The 22,953-nt window shown below is 43.0% G+C and overlaps 1 protein-coding gene across 1 annotated transcript in view; it reads left to right on the forward strand.

The window, feature by feature from the left end:
• The first annotated feature begins 1,136 nt into the window (after window positions 1-1,136).
• The window catches only part of LOC109921974 (stromal membrane-associated protein 2), a 72,646-nt gene continuing 50,829 nt past the window's right edge, over window positions 1,137-22,953 (forward strand). The window contains exon 1 of the mRNA XM_048613036.1: window positions 1,137-1,330. Within this exon, the coding sequence (XP_048468993.1) occupies window positions 1,219-1,330 (112 nt within the window). The 5' untranslated portion in view covers window positions 1,137-1,218. The remainder of the gene's footprint in view (window positions 1,331-22,953) is intronic.

Raw genomic sequence — 22,953 nt, forward strand, 5'->3', positions numbered from 1 at the left:
GCACACACAAACACACTCACGCACACACAAACACACTCACGCACACATCCAAACACACTCACACTCTCACACACACAAACACACACACACTCTCACACACACAAACACACATGCACGCACGCATACAAACACACTCACGCACACATACAAACGCACACACACAAATACACACACGCTCTCACACACACGCACACAAGCACACTCACGCACGTACGCACACACTCACACGCTCCCTCACACATGCACAAACACATGCAGTCTCACACACGCACGTACAAACACGCACACGCACGCACACAAACACACGCATGCACACATACAAACGCACGTACAAACACACACACGCGCACGCACATACAAACACACACACGCACACACACACACTCACGCACACATACAAACACACTCACGCTCTCACACACGCACGCACACATACAAACGCACGCACACATACAAACACACGCACACGCGCACAAACACACACATACAAACACACTCACACATACAAACACACTCACGCACACGTACGCACACATACAAACACACACGCTCTCACACACGCACGCACACAAACGCGCACAAACACACACACTCACACACGCACGCACACAAACACACACACGCTCTCACACACACACGCACACAAACACACTCACGCACGTACGCACACATATAAACACACACTCACACACACACACACACACTCTCGCACACATACAAACACACACACTCTTGCACACATACAAACACACACACACACACTCTCACACACACTCTCGCACACGCGCACACACACATACAAACACACGCACATATACAAACGCACACTCACATACAAACACACTCACGCACACGTATACATACAAACACACACTCTCACACACACGCACCTATACATACAAACACACATACACACACACGTATACATACACTCACACACGTATACATACAAACACATACATATATGTATGTGTATATATTAATCTATAGGGTGAATTTACTTTGCAGATACACATCACCTGATGAAGGAGCAGCGTTTTGAAAGCCTGTGTTTTCCAAGAATCCTGTTGGACTTTGACCTGGTTTGCTGTGATTGCTGACCTTTGCCCTCCCCAGTCCAAATCCAGCCTCCCTCAGGCCCCGCCTCCCCGGCAGTGCTCCCCCGACTCGAAAAGTACTTCCTGTTTCCTGTTCTCCCTTCACCCTCCTCCGATCAAGATGGCGACTCGGGCGGAACGGGAGCGGCAACAGCGGCAAAATGAACGGCACCAGGAGATACTCGGGGAGATGCTGCTCGACAGCCGGGAGTGTGCGGACTGCGGCAGCCGAGGTACAGGGGCCGGGCCGGGCGGGGCGGGGCTGGGCGGATCCGGGCTGCGAGGCCTCCCTTTGCCGAATGACCCTGGCTCCAGCTGGGCTGAGGACCTCGTACAGTACAGAGACCGGGAGGACCGGACTCCCCCTGGGCTATCGGTGCTGCCCGAGCCCCTGTTATAGCCCTGTCTTAGTGAGGGAACGCTCCTCCATTGTGTCTGCAGTGAATTTCCGGTGTATCCCAGTCAGTGCCTTTTAAAGTGTCTGTACGTTCAGTTGTCATTAACTGGTTTGTTTGCTGCTTTTGGCTCCTGCTTCATTACCGGGAGATGTGTACATTTGTTTTCGACTGGCTCTGAGGAGGAAGTAGATATATTAGCTGCGTAATTGGGAATGCCCTACCATAATCTCGCAGCTCATTCTCACATTGCTGATCTGGCTTCAGTCACTCTGGTAAATTCGTACCATAAACTTCAGAATTGAACTTGAGTGGACTTGGAGTGTACTTAACAAGGCTGTCGGATATTTGGAATAAAGTTTTGGGTAATTTCCTTGTTTTTTTTTACGCCATGGCTTTCCACAAAGTGCCTTTTCTGTACGTTTTATTTGTCACACTGAGTGTATCAGGTGCACCATTTCACTAACACACAGCACAGCCAACTTATTGCTGGCTCATGCTGGATATTGCAAACTGCCGCAAAAACAGAAGTTGCTGGAAAAGCTCAGCAGGTCTGGCAGCATCTGTGAAGAAAAAGTCAGAGTTAATGTTTCGTGTCCGGTGACCCTTCCTCAGAATTGGACCCAAAACGTTAGCTCTGATTTTTTTCTTCACAGAACCAGCCAGACCTGCTGAGCTTTTCCAGCAACTTCTGTTTTTGTTCCTGATTTACAGTATCCGCTGTTCTTTTGGTTATTTTTGCAAGCTACCACTTCAGGGAATCAGAGTTGTCAACCTGGTTTATGCCCCCAGTTACTGTGTAATTTTGTTTGGGATTTCAACTTCTGACAGAGCATTTGCTGAAAGAAGGTTTGTGAATTCAGAAGCCCAGGACTGTCTGAAAGAAATCATGTTCTAGGGTTTACTCTACCCATTGCATGAAAGTGATTAAGGATGTTTTGTAGAATTGGCACATATCCCATAGATTGTGACATCTGAACATAACATCAGGTAAAAACAGGGTGAGACATTGCACTCTTTTTATTTCCTCTCTGTTTCTTGGAAGAGGGCAGTGATATCTTGTCACTGCTGTGCTGCCAGAAAGGGTTGCAAGAACATTGTTAGTGAGATTGCGCAAGTGTACGAGGCCAGTTTGCAAACACCCAGGCTCGGTTTAACGATGTAATCTCTGTTCACTCACAATGTTCTGCTCCAGGCCAGAATAGGGAGTAGATTTGATTCTGCAATGTCACTTCTGTTGTAATTGTAGTTTTGACTGACAAATTGGAATCCTAGATACTTGCACTCCCTGTCAGCCTCTGGCGTTTAGATTCTCTTAACAAGCTACATATTTCACTTCCTTTTTCTGTTTCCCCTCTGAGTGACTTAAATGTGCAATCACTTTTTATTTGCTATCATAGACTGACTTTGAAAAATATACAATGGTGTGGGGATTTCCTTCCTGGCAAAGTATCCTCTTCCCTTCTCAGGATGTCTGTCTCAGAATAGATTCTTGTTTATTGGTCATCCTGAATAGCCCTGAAGAAGGTAGTCATTAGCTGCCTTCATGAACCACTGTAGTCTATGTGGTTCAGGTACATACACAGTAATGTTAAGAAGGGGGCTTCTGGGATTTTGACTCTGAGATCATGAAGGAATGGTGATATATTTCCAAGTCAGGATGGTGAGGGGCTTGGAGGGGATATTACAGGTGATGTATCTGCTGCCTTTACGCTTCAAGGTGGAAGGGTTGGTGGGTCTGGCAGATATTGTGAAATATTGTCACAGTTAGTGCATTTTCCATCCGTTTTGTCTTTAAAGCAGTAAATACTGAAGACAAACCCAGTTGGTTGGGGATGGGATTGTTTCCCCTTGCCAGCGTACCTGGGGATCTCGTACACTTTTAATCTGAATTAATAACCTGTCCATACTGATTGGGGTGGCACGGTGGCACAGTGGTTAGCACTGCTGCCTCACAGTGCCAGGGACCCAGGTTCGATTCCTGCCTCGGGTGACTGTCTGTGTGGAGTTTGCACATTCTCCCCGTGGCTGCATGGATTTCCTCCGGGTGCTCCAGTTTCCTCCCAAAGATGTGCAGGTTAGGTGGATTTGCCATGCTAAATTGCCCATAGTGTTCAGGGAGGTGTAGATTAGGTGGGTTATAGGGGGATGGGTCTGGATGGGATGCTCTGAGGTTCGGTGCGGACTTGTTGGGCCGAAGGGTCTGTTTCCACATTGTAGGGATTCTATTTTAATGATTCTATGATTAATGATCTATGAATATACACCAGGACAGCTTCATGCTGGAACCTGCCACGTGGTCCAGTTTTTCAGTTCACTGCCTGGCCTAGCACAAGCCCAGAAAAGATTCCTGGCTGCTTGAATGAGGTACCAGTGGACTACTGGAGCCAATGGAAACAGTCCTAGTAGATCAGAAAGGAGGAAATGGAATGACGAACAGGGCAAGGGACAGCTCTTAGTGTCGTCACTGGGAGGGGATTGGAGTGATGCCAAGCTCAGGATTATTCATCAAGTAATCAGTATGAAATTCAGGAGCAGCACCTTCACTGTGGAGAGGAAATGATGTTTGTTAATAATGTCATTGTTGAGGGATCTCAGCAGCCAGGAACTGACAAGAAGGAGGGCTTATGCTACTGAAGTCTCATATTAAGTACATCAGTCTGTGCTCAAGGGTAGTAGGAACTGCAGATGCTGGAAAATCTGAGATAACAAGGTGTAGAGCTGAATGAACACAGCAGGCCAGCAGAACATAGTAGGCCCGAAACGTAGGCCTTCCTGCTCCTATGATGCTGCTTGGGCTGCTGTGTTCATCCAGCTCTACACCTTGTTTTCTCAGTCTGTGCTCAAATTGACTTTTACAGGTTTTAATATTTTGCTTTTATCATTGAAGGAATGTGTGAGTGTCCATCTGTAGATGTGTACGGCCATCTCTGTTATATCTGAAGTAAGAATGGGGTTGCATTTATATAAAACAATTCATTTTTTGGAATATTCCATCCTGTTTGATAATGAATATCATTACGATAATGATAATCATTATTGTAATGTAAGGGACTAAGTAGCCAATTTGTGACACCAAGCTACCACAGTGCAATGATGACCAGATAACCTGTTTTGGTGGTGTTGATTGGGGGATAAATATTGGCTGGAGATAGTGCCTTTTCCCTGAGAGGGCAAGTGAGACCTTGGTTTAACATCTCGTCTGAACCGTGTTGTGCCTTTAATTACTTAAAAATGATTCTAATGTTGTTTCTAAAATTATTTTTAGAAATCCAGCTAATTTGAATTAACGAACAACAATGAATGTTACCATCTTCCTAAGGCTTTGTTCTACTGATTGACCCCTTGATCGCTGTCAATCCAAGGTCCAGCAATGTGTGTTGACAGATAATTTAACTGTGATCTCTGAGAATCCAGTCAGTCTTCCCCCAGTGCCTCCCAGAGGAACACTCAACCAACTTGTTCACAGCAAGGTTCCCATAAACAGTATATGTTAATGAATAGTTTTTTTGAGGTTTCGGTTCAGGGATGGGTATTGTTACAGAATCACAGAATTATTAGGGTGCAGAATGATGCCATGTGGTCCAACATACATGCGCCAGCTCAGTTATCCATTGCGAATCTCCTGCTTTGTTCCCCATATCCCTGCACACCATTACTATACAAAACAAAACATCCAATACCTTCTGGAATGCTTCAATTGAATCTGCCTGTACTGTATTCCTGGGCAGAGTATTCCATTCTCTAATAACTCACTGTGTAAAAATGGTTCTTTTATCACATTACCCTTGCTTCATTTGCACATCACTTTAAACCAATTGTTCTTGTTTATTTTACAAATGCAAATAGCTTCACTCTGTCTGTTTTTCCCAGCCCACTCATGATCTCCTCTCAGCCTTCCTCTCTCCAAGGAGAACAGTTCTACCTTCTACCAATCTGTCTTCATAAATGAAGTTTCTCATTCCTGGAACCATTCTTGTAAATCGCTTCTGCACTCTATATATATTCCTATAATGTGATGCTCACCAATTGTACACAATACTCCAGCTGAGGTATAATAAGTGTCCTGCACAAGTTCAAGATCACCTCCTTTCTCTTGTACCCTATGACCCTATTAATAAAGCCGAGAGCCCTGTATGCTTTGTTTACTGCTCTCTCCACCTGTCCTTCAATGATCTTTACGCACATACACCTGGTACTTGTGCTCCTGCACTCCCTTTAGAATTGTACCCTCCATTTTCATTGAATCATAGAATCCCTACAGTGTGGAAACAGGCCATTCATCCTGACAAGTCCACACCGCCCCTCTGAAGAGCATCCCACCCTGACTCATTCCCCTACCCCTGCATTTCCCCATGTCTAACCCCAACTCCCCTGGACGCTATGCGCAATTTAACATGGCCAATCCATCTATCCTGCACATTTTTGGACTGTGGGAGCAAACCAGAGCACCCGGAGGACATGGGGAGAATGTGCAAACTCCATGCAGGCAGTCGCCCAAGGGTGGAATCGAACCTGGGTTCCTGGCACTGTGAGGCAGCAGTGCTAACCACTGAGCCACCGTGCCACCCCATTTTGTGTCTTTGTGTTCTTCCAACCAAAGTTCAGACCTTACACTTCTGTGCATTGAAACTCATCTGCCATCTATCTGCCCATTTCATCAACTGTCAGTGTCATTTTGGAGTTCCAACTGTCCTCCTCACAGTTTACAGTTCTTCCAAGTTTATTGTCATTTGAAAACTCGTGAATTGTCCTCTGTGCACCAAAATCCAGGTCACTGTATCAGGACAGCGGAGAGAATTCAGCTGCTGTTCTTCAAATAATGTTGTGAAATCCTTGTCATCCATATGAAGAGGGCAGACGAGGACCACAGTATTAGACGGAATCGCTAGAGTGCAGCATTCCCTTAGCATTGGACTCGAATTTCAGTAGAAATGAAGGATTTGAGGCAAGGACACTGATGAAGACTGTGTAGCTGATTCCGAAAAGTATTTCCTTAGTCAAATTATGAGCTCTGAGATTTTTGAAACCCATTTTTTAATTGGATTTGTGGCTGCATCTTATCCTGCTACAGTGTGATTAATTCTGGTGACCACTTTCATGGCGAGAGATCACTGCACTTTCAAGATTGCTGCATAATTGCTCACAGCACATATACCAGCACCATGCTAGCTGTGAGGAGCCATTCTGTTCTCAATATAACAGTACAGGAACTGTCTGACCTCTGACATGAGAGCCTGTTCTCCACGATAATACAGCCTCCAAAAATTTTGACAAATGGTGAACACTGGCTGCCTCAGTTACAGGCTGTAACTTAGCCTTTGATGTCAGGTGGTCACAGATGTTCAAGCTTTTGTTTCTGTGTTCTATAATTCATTACCCTGGTGTATGTTTTCCATCTATCATTAGATGCAAGTGTGGAGACAAGTGGTGGAAAGTCTGTGATCACCCTTAATGGGAAGCAAAATTAGAAAAGTATGCTTTTCTTTCATTGCTTAGTGATAGGAGTGCTCTTTCTAACTTCTTAAGATGACTAGATATTGTAGATCAAACTAGTTATTACGCCTTGTCCAGAGCAATGGAATGAAGAGGTTATGGCCTGAGTTTGAAAAGTAATCTGCAAAATGTTACTTTGGTGAGTGAGGAATTAACCTGTGAAATGGACTCCGTAAAGAGACAGTGCAAACGATCAGTAATTCATTTAAATACCAAATTATACAGATTTATTTAAGAAAATACAAATTGGAATAAAGATTCTGAGCAATTAGAGACACAATGTGGTTAATATAGGATGGTTTGTAATTTTTAGCCTGTGATTCTCAGAGTTCCCTAGAGATTTCCTCGCCTCATATCTCGGTCTTTTGGACACTTCTCCGTAGGGACTGATGACAACTCCATAAGCATTTAATGTGATTGCCAGGATGATAAAGGTGAACTGATGGACTGAAGAGGCCAAACATTTGCCTGTGACCAAAGCACAAACCTGAATCCAGAGGTTCTATTTTTTGTTCAGCAGTTCCAATGTTTTTATGATCTGATTTGCTGCTTTTGAGCAGCTCTGAACTATTTGAAGTCAGTGTTCTGTCTACAGTGACCATGATGCCTAAAAGCCCATCAGGTTCAGCAGGTTGAAAGTGAATCAGAGATTTAGTTTAGCACTAGTGTGCTATTATTTCTGTTGAAACTGGGATAGGATTGACTCTAACATAACAAGTTGAAGTTTGACCAGGTGTGTAGTTTTTATTTCTTTGAATGTGGGTGTTGCTGGCCAAGCCAGCATTTATTGCCCATCCCTAGTTGCTCTGAAGTAGATGGCAGTGAGCTTCTTGAACCACTGATGTCCTTGTGATGTGTGTGCACCCACAGTTGAGGGAGCTCCGAGATTTTGGCGGTGAAGAAATGGTGGTGTAATTCTAAGTTTGGATGGTGTGTGGCTTGGATAGGAGCTTGCTGGTGGTAGTAGCTGTTTGACCTTGGGAACTAGCGCTATTGGCCTTTGATTTTTTTTTGGCCTTTTTATTCACCTTCAAGACGCAACAGGCAGAAAACTGGTTTCCTAATCCCTCAAATTTTGCAATTTATCGCCAAAGAATATAAGATTTTTCTGGTGTTAACAGGAATATATATGCACAATCTCTCCATGTGTTCAAAATGATAAATCCTTGCAAACTAGTGATTTCTTTCTTGTTTCAATGATGTGATAACGGTATTCCTAGAGTTGAGTGAGATTGAATAAGTTACTGGGCTTCTTCCTGGTCTCTGAGGCTGAGTGATCAGTTTTGCATTCTTAAGGGTTTGTTGTATTGGTGAGTTTGTGGGATACAATCTTCCCTCTCCAGTTTCCTGTTTATGAATGTATTCACACATCACAGGCCCTGGAACTGGTTTCTATTATCAACCTTTTATGCTTTACAATTAGCATAAGCTGCACAATTGGCCCTTTGTTGCAGCCAAATGGGATTTTTTTTTCTCTTCTTTATTCATTCACAGGTTGAGGGCATCGCTGACTAGGCAGCATTTATTGCCATCCCTAATTGCCCAGAGGGCGGTTTAAGAGTCCACCACATTGCTGCAGGTCTGAAGTCACATGTAGCCCTGACCAGGTAAGGATAGCAGTTTCCTTCCGTAATGGACATTAATGAACCAGATGGGTTTTTCCAACAATCGACAATGGATTCACGGTCATCATTAGATTCCTAATTCCAGATATTTATTGAATTCAAATTCCACCATCTACTGTGGCGGGATTCGAACCCGGATCCCCAGAATGTTATCTGGGTCTTTGGATTAACAGTCCAACGATAATACCCTTGGCCATTGCCTCCCTTCTAGATAGTTCTTTAACAACAAAATAAATCCACCAGATCCTGTGCTTGGAAATAAACTGTCAACTATTGCTCGGTGGATAGCATACTCTCCTGAGTCGGATGGTTGATGCTTTCAGGGACTTAAGCACAAAATCTTGACTGAGCCTTCAGTTTACTCTTGAGGAAGTGCTGCACAGTTGGCAAAGGGGTGCTTTGAGTGGGACGTTAGACTGTCTGACATCTCAGAGAGGGGGTTGATGAAAGATTCCATCGCTGTTCAAAGGAGAGCGAGAAATTCTCTTCAGTATCCCTGGATCAGTATTTAAAGCTCAGTTGGTGTGACTGGAAAATTATCCAGTCATACCACGTCATTGTTTGTAAGAACTGGAATTCAAATTAGGTTTTATTGTATTCAAGTATGGGGATATACAAGTGCAGCAAAAAGTGTACAAAGTCGCTATTTCCGGTGCCATCTTAGGTACAAAGATATCTAGGTGCAAAATCTTGGGTATAAATGAGAAAAATAAGGAAATAAAGTTAAAAGTTCAGCATTATAGCCCTTCTAAAGCAGGGAGTCCACACTGGGCTTCCTCGAGCCCACGCTTGCTCAACTCTCCACCACTGATGCTGTCCAAGGAATGGTGGCAAGTAGAGGGGGAGCAAGGCAAAATGAGAAAGAAAAGAAACCGTCAAAGTGGATGAGCTCCGGCTTAGGAACCTTCTCCATCGCCATATTTCAGATACAGATCCATCCATAAAGAGAGCTTGCTGTTTGCAAGTTCATAGATTAATAGATTCATACAGCACAGAAAAGGTCCTTCGGCCTATCAAGTCTGCACCCACACACCTGCCACTTTAGGTGTGCTAATCCAATTTCCCGCACTTATCCCATGTACTCGAATGTTATTTGAAATTTGAAGTGCTCATCCAAATTTTTTTTAAAGTTATAAGGTTTCTGGCCTCCATACCTTCCCAGGCAGTGCATTCCAGATTTCCACCACCTGAGTGAAAATGTTTTTTTTTCCAAATCCACACTCAATCTCCTTTTCCTTACCCTAAAACTATGCCCTCTCGTGATTGACCCCTCAACCAAGGGGAACTGCTGCTTTCTATTCACCCTCTCAATACCCCATATTATACGCCTCAATCATGTTCCCCCTCAGTCTTCTCTGTTCTAAGGAAAACAATCAAAGCCTGTCTAGTCTCTTGTTATAGCTCAATTTCTCCATCCCAGGCAGCACGCTGGTGAACCTCGTCTGTACCCACTGCAGTGCTATCATACTTCCTGTAGAGCAGTGACCAGAACTGCGCACAGTACCGCAGCTGCAGCCTAACCAATGTTCTCTACAGCTTCCAGGTTACCACCTTGCTCTATGCCACAACTGATGAAACCCAGGGTCTCGTACGCTTTCTCAACTATCCTATTCACATGCTCTGCCAACTTCAGGAATCTGTGAATAATTATCCCTTTGTTTCTCAAAGCTATCCACCCCTCTGCCATTCATTAAATACTTGCTCATCACCTTGCACTTATCAAGGGTAAATTCCATCTGCCACTGGTCTGCACGTTTTATCAACCCATCTTTAGCTTCTTGTAACCTGCAACCACCTCCTTTGCTATTACCCACACTATCAATCTTGGTGTTGTTTACAGATTTGCTCAACATTCACCCCCACATTTTCATCTTTTTCATTTATGTGTATAACATACAATAGGAGTCCCAATACTGATCCTTGTGGTACACTGCTTGACATCGACCTCCAGTCACTCGAACAGCCTTCTACAACTCCCCTTTGTGTCTTCTTACTTAGCCAGTTTCTGATCCATCTCACCAAGTTTCCCTCAATTCTGTGTACCTTAACCTTCTCAAACAGTCTCCCATGTGGGACCATGTCAAAAGCTTTGCTAAACTCCATGTAAACTACATCAGTTGCACTTCCCTCATCCACACGCTTAATCACGTTTTCAAAAAATTCTAACGAATTTTGTTAGGAATAATCTCCCCTTGACAAAGCCATTCTGACTATCCCTAATTCACCCATGCCTTTCCAAGTGAGTATTAATTTGCTCCTTCAGAATTTTCTCCAGTAATTTCCTTACCCCTGGTGTGAGACTCACCGGTCTGTAATTTCGTGGTACATCTCTACCACCCTTCTTGAAAAGTGTAACTACATTTGCCATCCTCCAGTCCTCTGGCACTTTCCCCGTGGCCAGACAGGAATTAAAAATTTCTTGGCAGTGGCACTTCTTAATATGGGATACATTTTATGCTCTTTCCCCTCATCTATGGGGTTTCACACTAGTATTTTTCTAGGGAATCCCTGCAAACCAAATTTGCTGCATGTTCCAACATGATACAAAATACTGTTGCAATGATTACATTGTGCACTATTCTGGCTGATTCTTGGCGCTGGGCCATCAGTTGGAATCTTTTTGAGAAGTTTAATCAATAGATTTACAAGTGCAGGTTCCAGAGAGTTGTGGTTTTAGCTGAAGGTGTTGCAATTGACTGCATATTGAAAGCGTCTGATTTTTCTGCCCCCCCCGTGTATTTTTCTTGTGTGAATTATGATGGTGAAGCAGAAGATAGCGGAAAATGTAGTCCAGTCAGCAGCAATGGATAGAACCTGACTGTGCAGATCAGCAGAAAAGTCCATACAATTATGCTGTGGAAGCTTCTCTGACCTTGAGACTGTTAGCTTATTTTCCAGTCACCTTTCTAGCTTTGATGTGGACAACCTGCAATTCCAACATCACCAAACTGCAAGCCGTAGTTTCAAACACCTCCCACAGCCCACATTAATAACCTTCAGGTCTGACACAACTTGGTACACAATTTCTGCTTCCTACCTAATTCTGCGTTGCCCATCCCCTGGAGCCTCTGAACTGATCAGTTCTTTTGGCCATAGGTCTGGAGTCATATGTTAGCTAGATCAGGTTAGAATACCAGATTTCCTTGCCTTAAAGGATGTTAGTGGACCAAATGGGCTTTTGCAACAATCAACAGTGATTACAGGGTTGCACTTAGACTAGCTTTTGATTCAAGGTTTTTCTTCAATTTGAATTTCACCATCTGCCATGGAGGGTTTTGAACCTATGTCCCCAAAACATTCCCCTGGAGTTCTGGATTATTCGTCATCGACAGAAATGGTCAGAAAAAGGCCTTCAAGCCCTTTGTTTCCACGCCAGTCAAGAACAACTACCTAACTATTCTAAACCCAGTTTCCTGCACTTGGCCCATAGCCTTGTGCACTTGAGGTATACATCTAAATACTGCTTCAATGTTATGATGGTTTCTGCTGAAACCACCCTCTCAGACAGTGTTCCAGATTTCCAACAACCCTCTGGATGCGAACGGTTTTCCTTGCATATCCTCTTAATCATTTTACCCTGATCTTAAAGCTATGCCCCCTATTCCCTCCATCAAGGGAAAAAGTTTCTTCCTGTCTACTCTATCTATGCCCTTCATAATTTTATACATCTTAATCATGTTCCTCTCAATATACAGAAAGTAACCCCAGTTTGTCCAATCTCTCTTCATAATGAAAGCTCTCCTGCCCAGGTAACACCCTGGTAAATGTTCTCTGCATGCTGTCTGTGACAGTCACATCGCTCCTATAATGTAGTTGCCAGAACTGCGCACAATCGTCTAGCTGTGAACGAATTAATGTTTTATACAGCTCCAACACTACCCCCACCACCTGCCTCCACTCTTAAACTCTATGCTAAGTATCCCATATGCTTTCTTAACCACTTTATCCACTTGTCTTGATACTTAAAGGAATGGAATACTTTAAGGTCCTCTGATCCTCAGTGCTTTCCAGGGTTCTAATGTTCATCATGTGTTCCTTTGCCTTGTTGTCTTGCCCAAGTGCATCACCTCACTTTTACCCGGACTGAATTCCGTTTGCCACCGATCAGCCCATCTGACCAGCCAATCTACATCCTTTTGTAGTCTAAGGGTATCCTTCTCATTCTTTACTACCTCAAAAGTCTCGTGACATTACCACTTTCCACTGCTTCCTGAAGTGTAATCACTTTGTGGATTTCATCATCTTCAGCTAAGTTATTCTCTGACTGTCATCTCACCTTTCAGTTCAGAGGTATCCGTAACCTGTAGAGTCTCCTACTTCACTCACTTGCCTTATTCACCTGAGCAATTTCCTAAATTCCTTCCCATTGCTCACTCCTTTACTTTCATCTCCACTTGCATTGTAAGTTCTCTTCACCTATCAAATGTCACTATCTCTCGCTCAGCTCTGTGAAATTCTTTGAGATACACATCTGCGTGAAATGCACTGTAAAACAGCAAGTTCCCTCCAGCACTTTCACATTTGGTCAAAGAAAAATACTGCAGCACCTGGAGGTCTGAAATATAAACAGAAATTGCTGAAGAAAAACTGAGCAGTGTTGGAAGCATCCCTGAACGGAGAATCTAGTTCTGAAGAATTATCATTGGATTTGCAATATTAACCTTGTTTCTGTCTCGTCAGATGTTGCCAGACCTGATGAGTTCCTCTAGCACTTTCTGTTTTTAATACGAGGTCCTATGTGAGCTGTTTTTATGATGGGTAAATTATTTTGTTTTCTTCAACCTTCTTTGCAAAAAATCTTCCGCCATATGCATTGTCAGGCAACACTACAGTGATTCTGCAGCTCACTCAGTCTCATGGAGTTGGAGGTTATGGTTGGCAAGTTTGTGATTGCTCATGTTTGAGGGTTTTAGTATTCTCAGCTTATCTGAGCATGCTTTTGTTGCTGTCTAAAAACTTTTCCCACTTCACTGAAGCTTTGAATGTTTACTGAAAGACAACATGATGCTGAATCATGAAGCATTCCAAAAATTGTTCCGGTATTCTATGGAAAGGTCAATCCAATATTGTAATGTTGAGTCAGCATTCCTTGGTTTGGGGTATGATTCAGAGAGAGCTGTACGGTCTGTACAGTCCAACAATAATCTTGTTATTTTCAAGTGGCCCAAAAGGTCATTGCAGCCTTTCCCTCACTGAAACTGGAGATACCTGTAACAAAGAGGTGTGGGTGCTTCAGAAAACAGGAAATTTTTTTAAAAAGCTGTTTTTATTTGATCAAGGTTCTATGAAGTGATTGGAATCACTGTTGTTGTATAATCTCCATGTGGATGCGTGTTTTGATCACTGGGCAGAAAATGGATGCCAACCTTCTGCTCCATGGTTTACTGAAGCATGGTCACCATGCCCTGACCCAACCACTAGCTCACTCTTCCAGGGTTTACTTTGTCGAGCTTGATTTTGCTGGGTTTGCTCTAAGGCTTGGCATGAGTGATCATAAGAAAACAATAAGAAATAACAACAGAAGTAGTTATTTGCCTTGAAGATTACTTGTGAATATTGGGTGTCACTGGTAATGATATAAACAAATGATTTGTCCACTAGTTCATTATTTGTCTGAATGAACCAAGATTCTTGGCAGTAATGGAGTGTTGATTGGTTCAGGGTGGACACTGTCATCTCAAGGTTCTGTGACTGAATAGCTAGATGCCATCTGTCTGTTGTGTCTATAAGCCCGTACAGATGTAAACGTGGAAGTAAGCCATTTGGTTCATCAAGTCTGCTCCACCATTCGATGAGATCATGGCTGCTTCAATAATTCTGAACACCCCTTTTCCTCAAGACCCTTGATTCCCTTACTAATTAAAAATCTGTCTATTTCAGCCTTGAATATACTTAATGACCTGGCTGTGTCTGTGATTACCTGACTCCTCAATGGCCAACAGAGTCTGGACGAAACTCGGACCCTGCAGGACTGGGCAGCCATTTCCATTATCTCCCTGCATGGCTGGTCTCTGAGAATGGTCCTGGAGCCTTCATTGAATGCAAGACAAATGATGTATTTTGTCAAGCAATCTCAAAGCATTTCTCTCCATCTTTGGCGATGAAGTAAAAGTTTAGTACATACTTCAGATTCTAATCAGGAAGCTGTGGAGATGAGCGCTTTGTATTAAACCTATAATTATAGAACACTACAACATCTGCAAAAACCTCTAAAGCATGAAGGAAAATAACTGTCAAGACAGAGGAGCAGAATGAGATAGCTGACCAGTCAGACAGGGCTTGTGTAGATCTTAGAGTAAAGTAGAGTTTCTGAGGAGGGGAAAGTTCTCAGTATGGCAAAGTTACCAATGGTGAAAAGAATGAGGAGGTGATGGTCATGAAATCAGTGAGAAGAATGGTAAGTTCAAGGAAGTGTGTGCAAAAGCAGATTGGAGACAGGGAGAGAGAAAGCTTTTCTTTAATTTGTCTTTGAGAAGATGATGGTGAGCTGCTACCTTGAACTGCTGCAGTCCATGTACTGTGGGTAGCTCATTTGAGACTTCATGGCAATTAGTTGATTTGATTTATTGTTGTCACATGCAGCTAAGCACAGTGAAAAGTTTTGTTTTGCGAGCAGTCATAGCAAACAAGGACTTAGAGACCACGGGGCGCTTAGACAGGGTGAGGCACACAAGGTTATGACTGTACAGGAGGCGCACAAAAACAAGGTCAAGATTAGATTTGAAATCTGAGAAGTCCAATTACAGCAGGGAAGTGGCTTGCTAGGTCATTTCAGAGGGCATATGAGAGTCAACCACAGTGCTGTATTTCTGCAATAATGTAGGTCAGACTAAGATGGTAGATTTCCTTACCTGAAGGACATTAGTGAACCAGATGAGATTTTCCAGCAATCGGCAGTGGTTTCATGGACATCATTAGACTTGTAATTCCAGATTTTTATCTATTATGACGGAATTCAAACCCAATCCCCAAACAATACTTGAATTTCTGGATTAATAGTCTAGTGATAGTACCATTTGGCCATTGCTTCCCCTAATTTCTATGGAGGAATTTAATCAAAAAGACATGTCTTTTTTATTTAAGGTATTGTGAATCTCAAAGCCAGTATAAGCCAGTGAAAACTGGACTGAGCAAATTGACCTGTTTCTTTCACTTCCATGCTGACCTCTGTTTTAAAATCTTCCAGTTCTCAACTGATAAGTATTGGGCAGAACCTTGAGTTACATTGGTTTCTCCAACCATTGTCTGGTTCTGGGTATCCTTGTATGTAAAAACCAGCATGTAGGTTCAGTAGTAATTAAGAAGACAAATGGAGTTCAACAAAAATAGAACATAAAAGTAAGCAAGGACTTGCTACAACAGTACAGAGACCTCACCCGTAGTACTGTGTACAATTTTGGTCACCTTACTTGAGGAGGGACCTTCTTACATTTGAAACAGTTCATTTAGCTGATTGCTGGAATAATGGGTCATCTTACAAGGAAAGGTTGAGCAGTCCTAGCAGAACTAGAGTCACTGGGAATCGGGGTGGGGAAAGCTCTTCGAGTCATAGCTAGCACAAAGGAAGGTGATTGTGGTTGCTGCAGGTCAGTCACCTCAGCTGCTCAACATGGAGGAAGTCCTTAGGATAGTATCGTAGGCAACGTTCTTTCCAAGCTACGTGGCTGTGTTGCCACATTACTGCTTGGAAGCTCTGCACGCGCAGATAGGTGTGCTGACACAATTTCCTTGTTTAGATCTCTGCTACATGTGGATGTCGGAGGTCCTCGGAGTTGCAGAAATAAATGAGAAGAAATGTTCACGCATCTTCAGCTGCTTCATAAATGTCCTTGCCTCCTCCAGGTCAGAAGTGGGAATGCTTGCTGCTCACATCACCATGTTCAGCACCATTCATGACTCCTCCTGTGCTGCAGCAGATAATGTTAATATACAACAAGACCTGGACAGTATTCAGGCTTGGGTTAATTAGTTGTAAGTTATGTTTGCATTGTGCACACGCCAGGCAATGACCATCTCCAAGAAGAGAAGATTTAACCATCGGTCCTTGATATTTTAATGACATTACCATCCCTGAATCATCCTGGGGGATTACCATTGCCCAGAAACTATATTGGATCTGCAACATAAATACTGTAGCTACAGGATGAGGTTTGAGGTTAGGAATCCGGCAACATGTAACTCAATACCTTTCTCCCTGAAATCTGTCCATGTTCAACAAGGCACAAGTCATGAGTGTGATGGATATTCCCTACTTGCCTGGATATGTTCAGCTGTAACAAAATTTGAAGTTTGACACTGACCAAGACAGTCGTTCAATTAATCGGCATCCCACCCTTCACCTTCAATACCCACTCCTTGCACCAATGACTCAGTGACAGTGTGTGCCATTGACAAGGTGTACTGCAACAACTCTCACCCAGGGTCCTTCCACATCACTTTCTAAGCTCACAACCTCTATCACCTAGAAGGACAAGAGCAGCATAGGCAGTGTGAACACCACCAAGACCTTTAAGTTCCCCTCCAACCCACACACCATCCTGGAACTTGGATCTGTATCTCTGTTCTTTCACTATTGCTGGGTCAATATCCTTGAATCCCGTCCCTAACACCACTGTAAATGTACTTGCAGCAGTTCAAGAAGGCAACTCCCCACCACCACCACCTGCAGCACAATCCTGGGGGGCAATAAATGCTGGCCCAGCAAGTGAAGCCTGCATGCATGAATAAATAATTTGAAAAGGAGTGGAAATACTTTCATTAGAGTTTAAAAGAATGAGAGGTGATCTGATTGGAACCTCTAAGATTCTAATAGGGGAGATGCTGAGGGATTGTTTTCTCCCATGGGATAATCTTTACAAGGGGACACAGCTTTAACATAAAGGGTTTCCCATTTAAGATAAATCCAAGGAGGAATTTCTTCTGAGTATAGTTAGTCTTTGGAGTTCTCTTCCCCAGGAGCAGTGAAGGCATTGAATATATTCAAGGCTGAATAAGACAGTTTTTTCAGTTAATGAGACATTTCTACCTATAGCACATGGACTACAGCAGTTTAGAAAGGTAGCTCACCACAACCTTCTCGAGCAACTAGTGACAGGCAATAAATACTGGCCAGGTGGCAAAACGAATAAAAAATAAAATTTAAGGATTATGTAGGGCAAACAGGCAAGTGGAGTTCAGGCTATATCAGATCAGCCACAATCTCACTGGTGTATTCTTGATGGGCCGAATGGCCTGCTGCTCCTATTTATTATGTTCTACTATCAGTGTTGGTATTATATTTCATAGTAAACCACTCAACTCTGCTGAATGACTTATTCAGTTTGCTGAATGTGTACTTTGCACTGGATGGCTAGTGTAGGCAGCTGCTCTACTGTATCTTTGATGTTTATAGTTAGAATTCTCAATTCTCAATAGAACACCCAAGTTAGAATTCTGTTGATGTGCACTGTTCCCTCACTTGAAAACACGAATGTGCAGAACGAGCAGACTGTTATTCTCTTGCAGAGTTACTCTATTAGAGCCTTGCTGGTAATGGAATGGCTATTTCTAGTTCAGTTTATGGGCTAAGCTAGGTTGACTGCTTTGAAGAAAACCATAGAACATAGAACAGTACAGGCCCTTCAGCCCACGATGTTGTGCCAACCTAGTATCCTCCTACGATCAAAGTACCCCGCATACCCTACATTTTACAATCCTCCATGTGCCTATCCAAGAGTTGTTTAAAAGTCTCTAAAGTATCTGACTCCACTACCACCGCCAGCAGCGGATTCCACACGCCCACCATTCTTTGTGTAAAGAACCTACCTCTGACACCTCCCCATACCTTCCTCCAATCACCTTAAAATTATCTCAGAGATCGTAGGAACTGCCGATGCTGGAGTCTGAGATAGCAAGGTGTAGATGTATTGGACATGGTTCCTGAGGCCACGAGAGAGGTCCTTTTGTTGGTTGTTTTCTGCCCTTGGGTTTGTTTGAAGGGAGTGATCTGTCTGGGTGCTGCCCAGAGACATTCATAATGTCAGCCCTTCAAGAACCAGGATCATCCAAGGGAGAATTGACACTGCAGAACCTGGTTTCCTATTCATTTCTGACCTTTCAAAACAATCAGTGACAATGTTGGCTGCTTGCACAGTGAAGACTCAGAATGTGAACTTATGATTTCTTGTGGTTATTCAGGTTCACACATTTTCTCATTCACTGATGTCTCTGCTTCCAGGAACATAGGACCAGCAGTGGCTCATTTGGCCTAACCAGCTATTATTCACCATCCTGTTATCTAGATCATGACTGATCAGGCCAGTCAGTCTAACCTCAGTAGTGGGGAAACTATATTGGAAGCAAATCTGAGGGACGGAATGAATCTGTATTTGGAGAGGCAGAGATTAAGCAACAGTGGTTAGCATGGTTTTGTTAAGAAATGTCATTTCTGACTAATTTGATTGAATTTTTCAAAGAGGTAACCTGGTGTAGATGCTTCAACATAGTGTACTTTGACTTCAGCAAGTCCTCCAAGGTCCTGCTTGCGAGACTGGTAACAAAGATAATAGACTATGGCATCCAAGCAAATTTGGCACATTGGGTCCAAAATTGGTTGAGTGGCAGGAAACAGTGGATGATGATCAAGGGTATTTTTCTGACTGGAAGCCTGTGTCCTGTGGGTTTCCAGAGAAATCAGTGTTGAGGCTCTTGCTGTTTATGGTATATATAAATGATTTAGACTTGAATGTAGGAGGATTGATCAGATGATATAAAACTTGGTGAGGTGATAAGCCTTAGATTATAGCATACAGATGAGCTGGTCAGGTGGGCTGCTTCATGCTAAATGGAATTCAATCTCAACAAGTGTAAGGTGTTGCACTTGGGCAGGACAAAGAAGGCAAGGGAATGCATGATGAACAATAGGACCCTGGAAAGTACTGAGGATCAGTAGGACCTTGGTGTGCATGTCCACCGGTCCCTTAATGCAGCAGGAGAGATTAATAAACTGGTTAAGAAAGCAAAGGCATACTTATCTTTATTAGTCAAGGCATTGGATTTAAGAGCAGCAAGGTTATGATAGAACAGTATAAAATGTCAGTTAGGCCACAGCTAGCGTATTGTATGCAATTGAGGAATCCACATTATAGGAGGGATATGATTGCAATGGAGAGAGTACAGAGAAGATTTATTAGGGGTAGCTTGTGCTGGAGAGTTTTAGCTAAGGAGAGAGATTAGACAGCCTGGAGTTGTTTTCATTGGAACAGAGGAGACTGAGGAGGAGGTTATGATTTAAATATATAAAATTGAGGGGCATAAAGAGGAAGAAAATTCCTCCTTTGGAGGAATCAGTGATCAGAGATGTAGATTTATAGTAAGGGTCAGGAGTTTTGGAAGAAGGAGGAAAAACTTTGTCATCCAGAGGATGGTGGAAATCTGGAACTTGTTGCCTGTAAGGGTGTTAGAGGCAGAAACCTTCATCACATTGAAGAAGTATTTAGATGTACACTTGCGTTGCCAAGATATACAAGACTTTGAGCCAAATTCTGGAAAATGGGATTAGAATAGTTGTTCTTGACCAGTGCAGACCCAATGGGCCAAAGGACTTTTTTCTGTGCTGTAGATCTCTGACTGTATGACTCAATTTTATTCACTTATGTTCACAACATGTTCTTCATACCCTATCCATCAAGCGGTTGGAGCAGAGAGAAAAGAACATTCTCATAATACTTTTGATCTGACAAATATTGCAAATGTTAATCTGAAATATAGTGCAGCTGTTTGCCAGGTTCTGCATCTTGAGGTTTTGCCCAGTTCTTACATTGTCACAATGCTGGTTTCTTCCTAGATCAGGTTCCCTACTGCAAACTGCCTCCCGAGGCTTCAGCCAAGTGTCAGCCTTAACACAAGTCCAGCATCAGACTTGCCTGAGTTGCTGTTTGCTTGAACAGGCTGCCAGTGATTTTTACTCACATTGAGCACTGCTTTTGCTGGATGAACCAGCAGGAACGTCTTGCAATATTTGCTGTTGTTTTCTTTAGAAATAATTATTTATTTTGTAGTGCTCCAGTGAAACACCTTGGGATGTTTTATTGCATATGTAAATGTACTGAAAGGCACTGTATAAATATCAAAGCCTCATCAGGAACGCGAGGTGTTACTAGGTATTTTATCTGAGTATGTTGACACTTGGTTTTTGTCTCTCTGTGTTGCTGAGTGCCACCATGCTCTGTTGATAAGCATACCTGCATTTGCGTTCCAAAACCACAGCTGTGCTCTGTTTCTTGTGACTTTACTGTTATCTTGTGTTGTTTCCTGTGGCTGTTTCCTCAGTGCAATAACAGGCACTCCCTTATAATGCTGGCCAATGAATGGTTTGCACACGTTGCAGATAAAGTTGATGAATAGCTTGATGCCACACTGCATGGCTTGCAAAACAGGTCAAAGATGTCAATATAGAACAGGAGCATAACCATTTCGTAAACTACTTGCGTTCATCATTGAAAGAGCTCTAAAAGCTGCTGGTGAGGAAATGTTGAAAGTGTGAAGTCTTATATTAAAAAACATCAATCCAATGAAATGGTGTTGTAAAAACTCAGAAAACCAAAATCCCGTGAGAGTACCCCATTCCATACACCACCTCCTTCCCACACGCCTTCTCTCCATTCCCCTCCCACTCCATATGCATTTCTCTCCCCGCCCAACCACATCCTTTTCCCCTCTTCATCCACACTCCTAAACCCCGTTCATATCGTACTGGAACCCTGCCGCCCTGCTCGCACCCCACGTCCTCTCTACTACCATTTCCCCATCCCAGCCCTGTCAACACCCCTCACCTCTCCGTGACTATGTCTTATAAATAAAGATGTTTGCAAGACATTTGAACGTGAACAGCATAAGCAGTTAGCAGAGCATCAGATCTCACATTCATACTGTAGTGTCCTATTATCCAGCCCGACACTTGTAGCGACTGTGGCTAGAAAATTGTAATCCATCCACTTACCATTGCAGTATGGCAAAACTTTTATTCTTTCATAGAATGTGAGCTTTGCTGATGAGCAGTATATGTTGTCTATTCTTCATTGCATTGAATTGAGTAGCTTGTCACATCATCTTAGAGGACAGTTAAGAATCCAACCATGTTGCTGTGGGTCATAAGACGTAAGTGCGGCAGTTGCCTATGCAGCTATTCAAGCTGCTGTGCCATTCAATGAGATCGTGGCTGATCTGATAATCCTCAACTCCACTTTCCTGCCTTTTACCCATAACCTTTGATTTCTTTACTGATTAAAAATTTGTCCATCTCTTGAATATTTTTAACAATCTAGCCTCTTTAAAAGGCATTAGTGAACCAGATGGGTTTTTACGGTACTGTAATAGTTTCATGGTCACCATCGCTAAGACTCATTTTCAAATAAATATTTGTTAAGTGCATTCAAATTCTCTCAGTTGCCATGGTGGATTTGAACCCAAATCCCAAAAGATTTAGGAGATAGCAGGAACTGCAGATGCTGGAGAATCTAAGATAACAAGGTGTAGAGGTGGATGAACACAGCAGGCCAAGCAGCATCAGAGGAGCAGGAAAGCTGACATTTCGGGCCAAGACCCTTCTTCAGAAATGACCCTTACCTGAGAAGTTCCAGTTGAAGATTTGATCCTGTAAAATCATAAGAAATAGGAAGAGTAGGCAATTTGGCCCCTCAAGCATGCTCTGCCATTCAACAGGGACATGACAGATGCGCTATTCTTCACAGCCACTTTTTTGTGCTTCCCCATAACCCTCGATTCCCATACTGATCGTAAATGCATCTCAGCCTGAAAAAGGGTCTAGACCCAAAACATCAGCCTTCCTGCTCCTCTGATGCTGCTTGGCCTGCTGTGTTCATCCAGCTCTACACCTTGTTATCCCAAAAGATTTAGCCTGGTCCTTTGAATTACTTGCCTAGTGACATCACCGCAAGACCACCCAACATCCTACAATTAACTGACTTCCTCGGGTACTTACACTGTCCTTTTTGAGACACACCATTGCCAGATTATATAAAGATTTACATGTAATAAATAACATGCTGTTAATCAAACTCAAATTACCATCTTGTTTGGCCCCTTACTGAAAACTATTCCCTTGGGTCAGCAACAGCATGCTAATGAGAGAGCCTTTCAATGTTCACATTAACTGGGGCTTGGCAGAAATTTGAGGACAAGGAATGGAATGTTGGCCCTCATTTCAAGGGAGTTGGAGTATAAGAGCAGGGAAGTCTCACTGCAACTGTACAAGATACTGGTGAGACCACTTCTGGAATACTGTGAGCATTTTTAGTCCCCTTAATTAAGAAAAAGGACTATGTCATTGGAGGCAGTTTA

This window comes from Rhincodon typus, chromosome 27 (genome assembly GCF_021869965.1).
Source record: "Rhincodon typus isolate 14 chromosome 27, sRhiTyp1.1, whole genome shotgun sequence".
NCBI classification, from domain to species: domain Eukaryota; kingdom Metazoa; phylum Chordata; class Chondrichthyes; order Orectolobiformes; family Rhincodontidae; genus Rhincodon; species Rhincodon typus.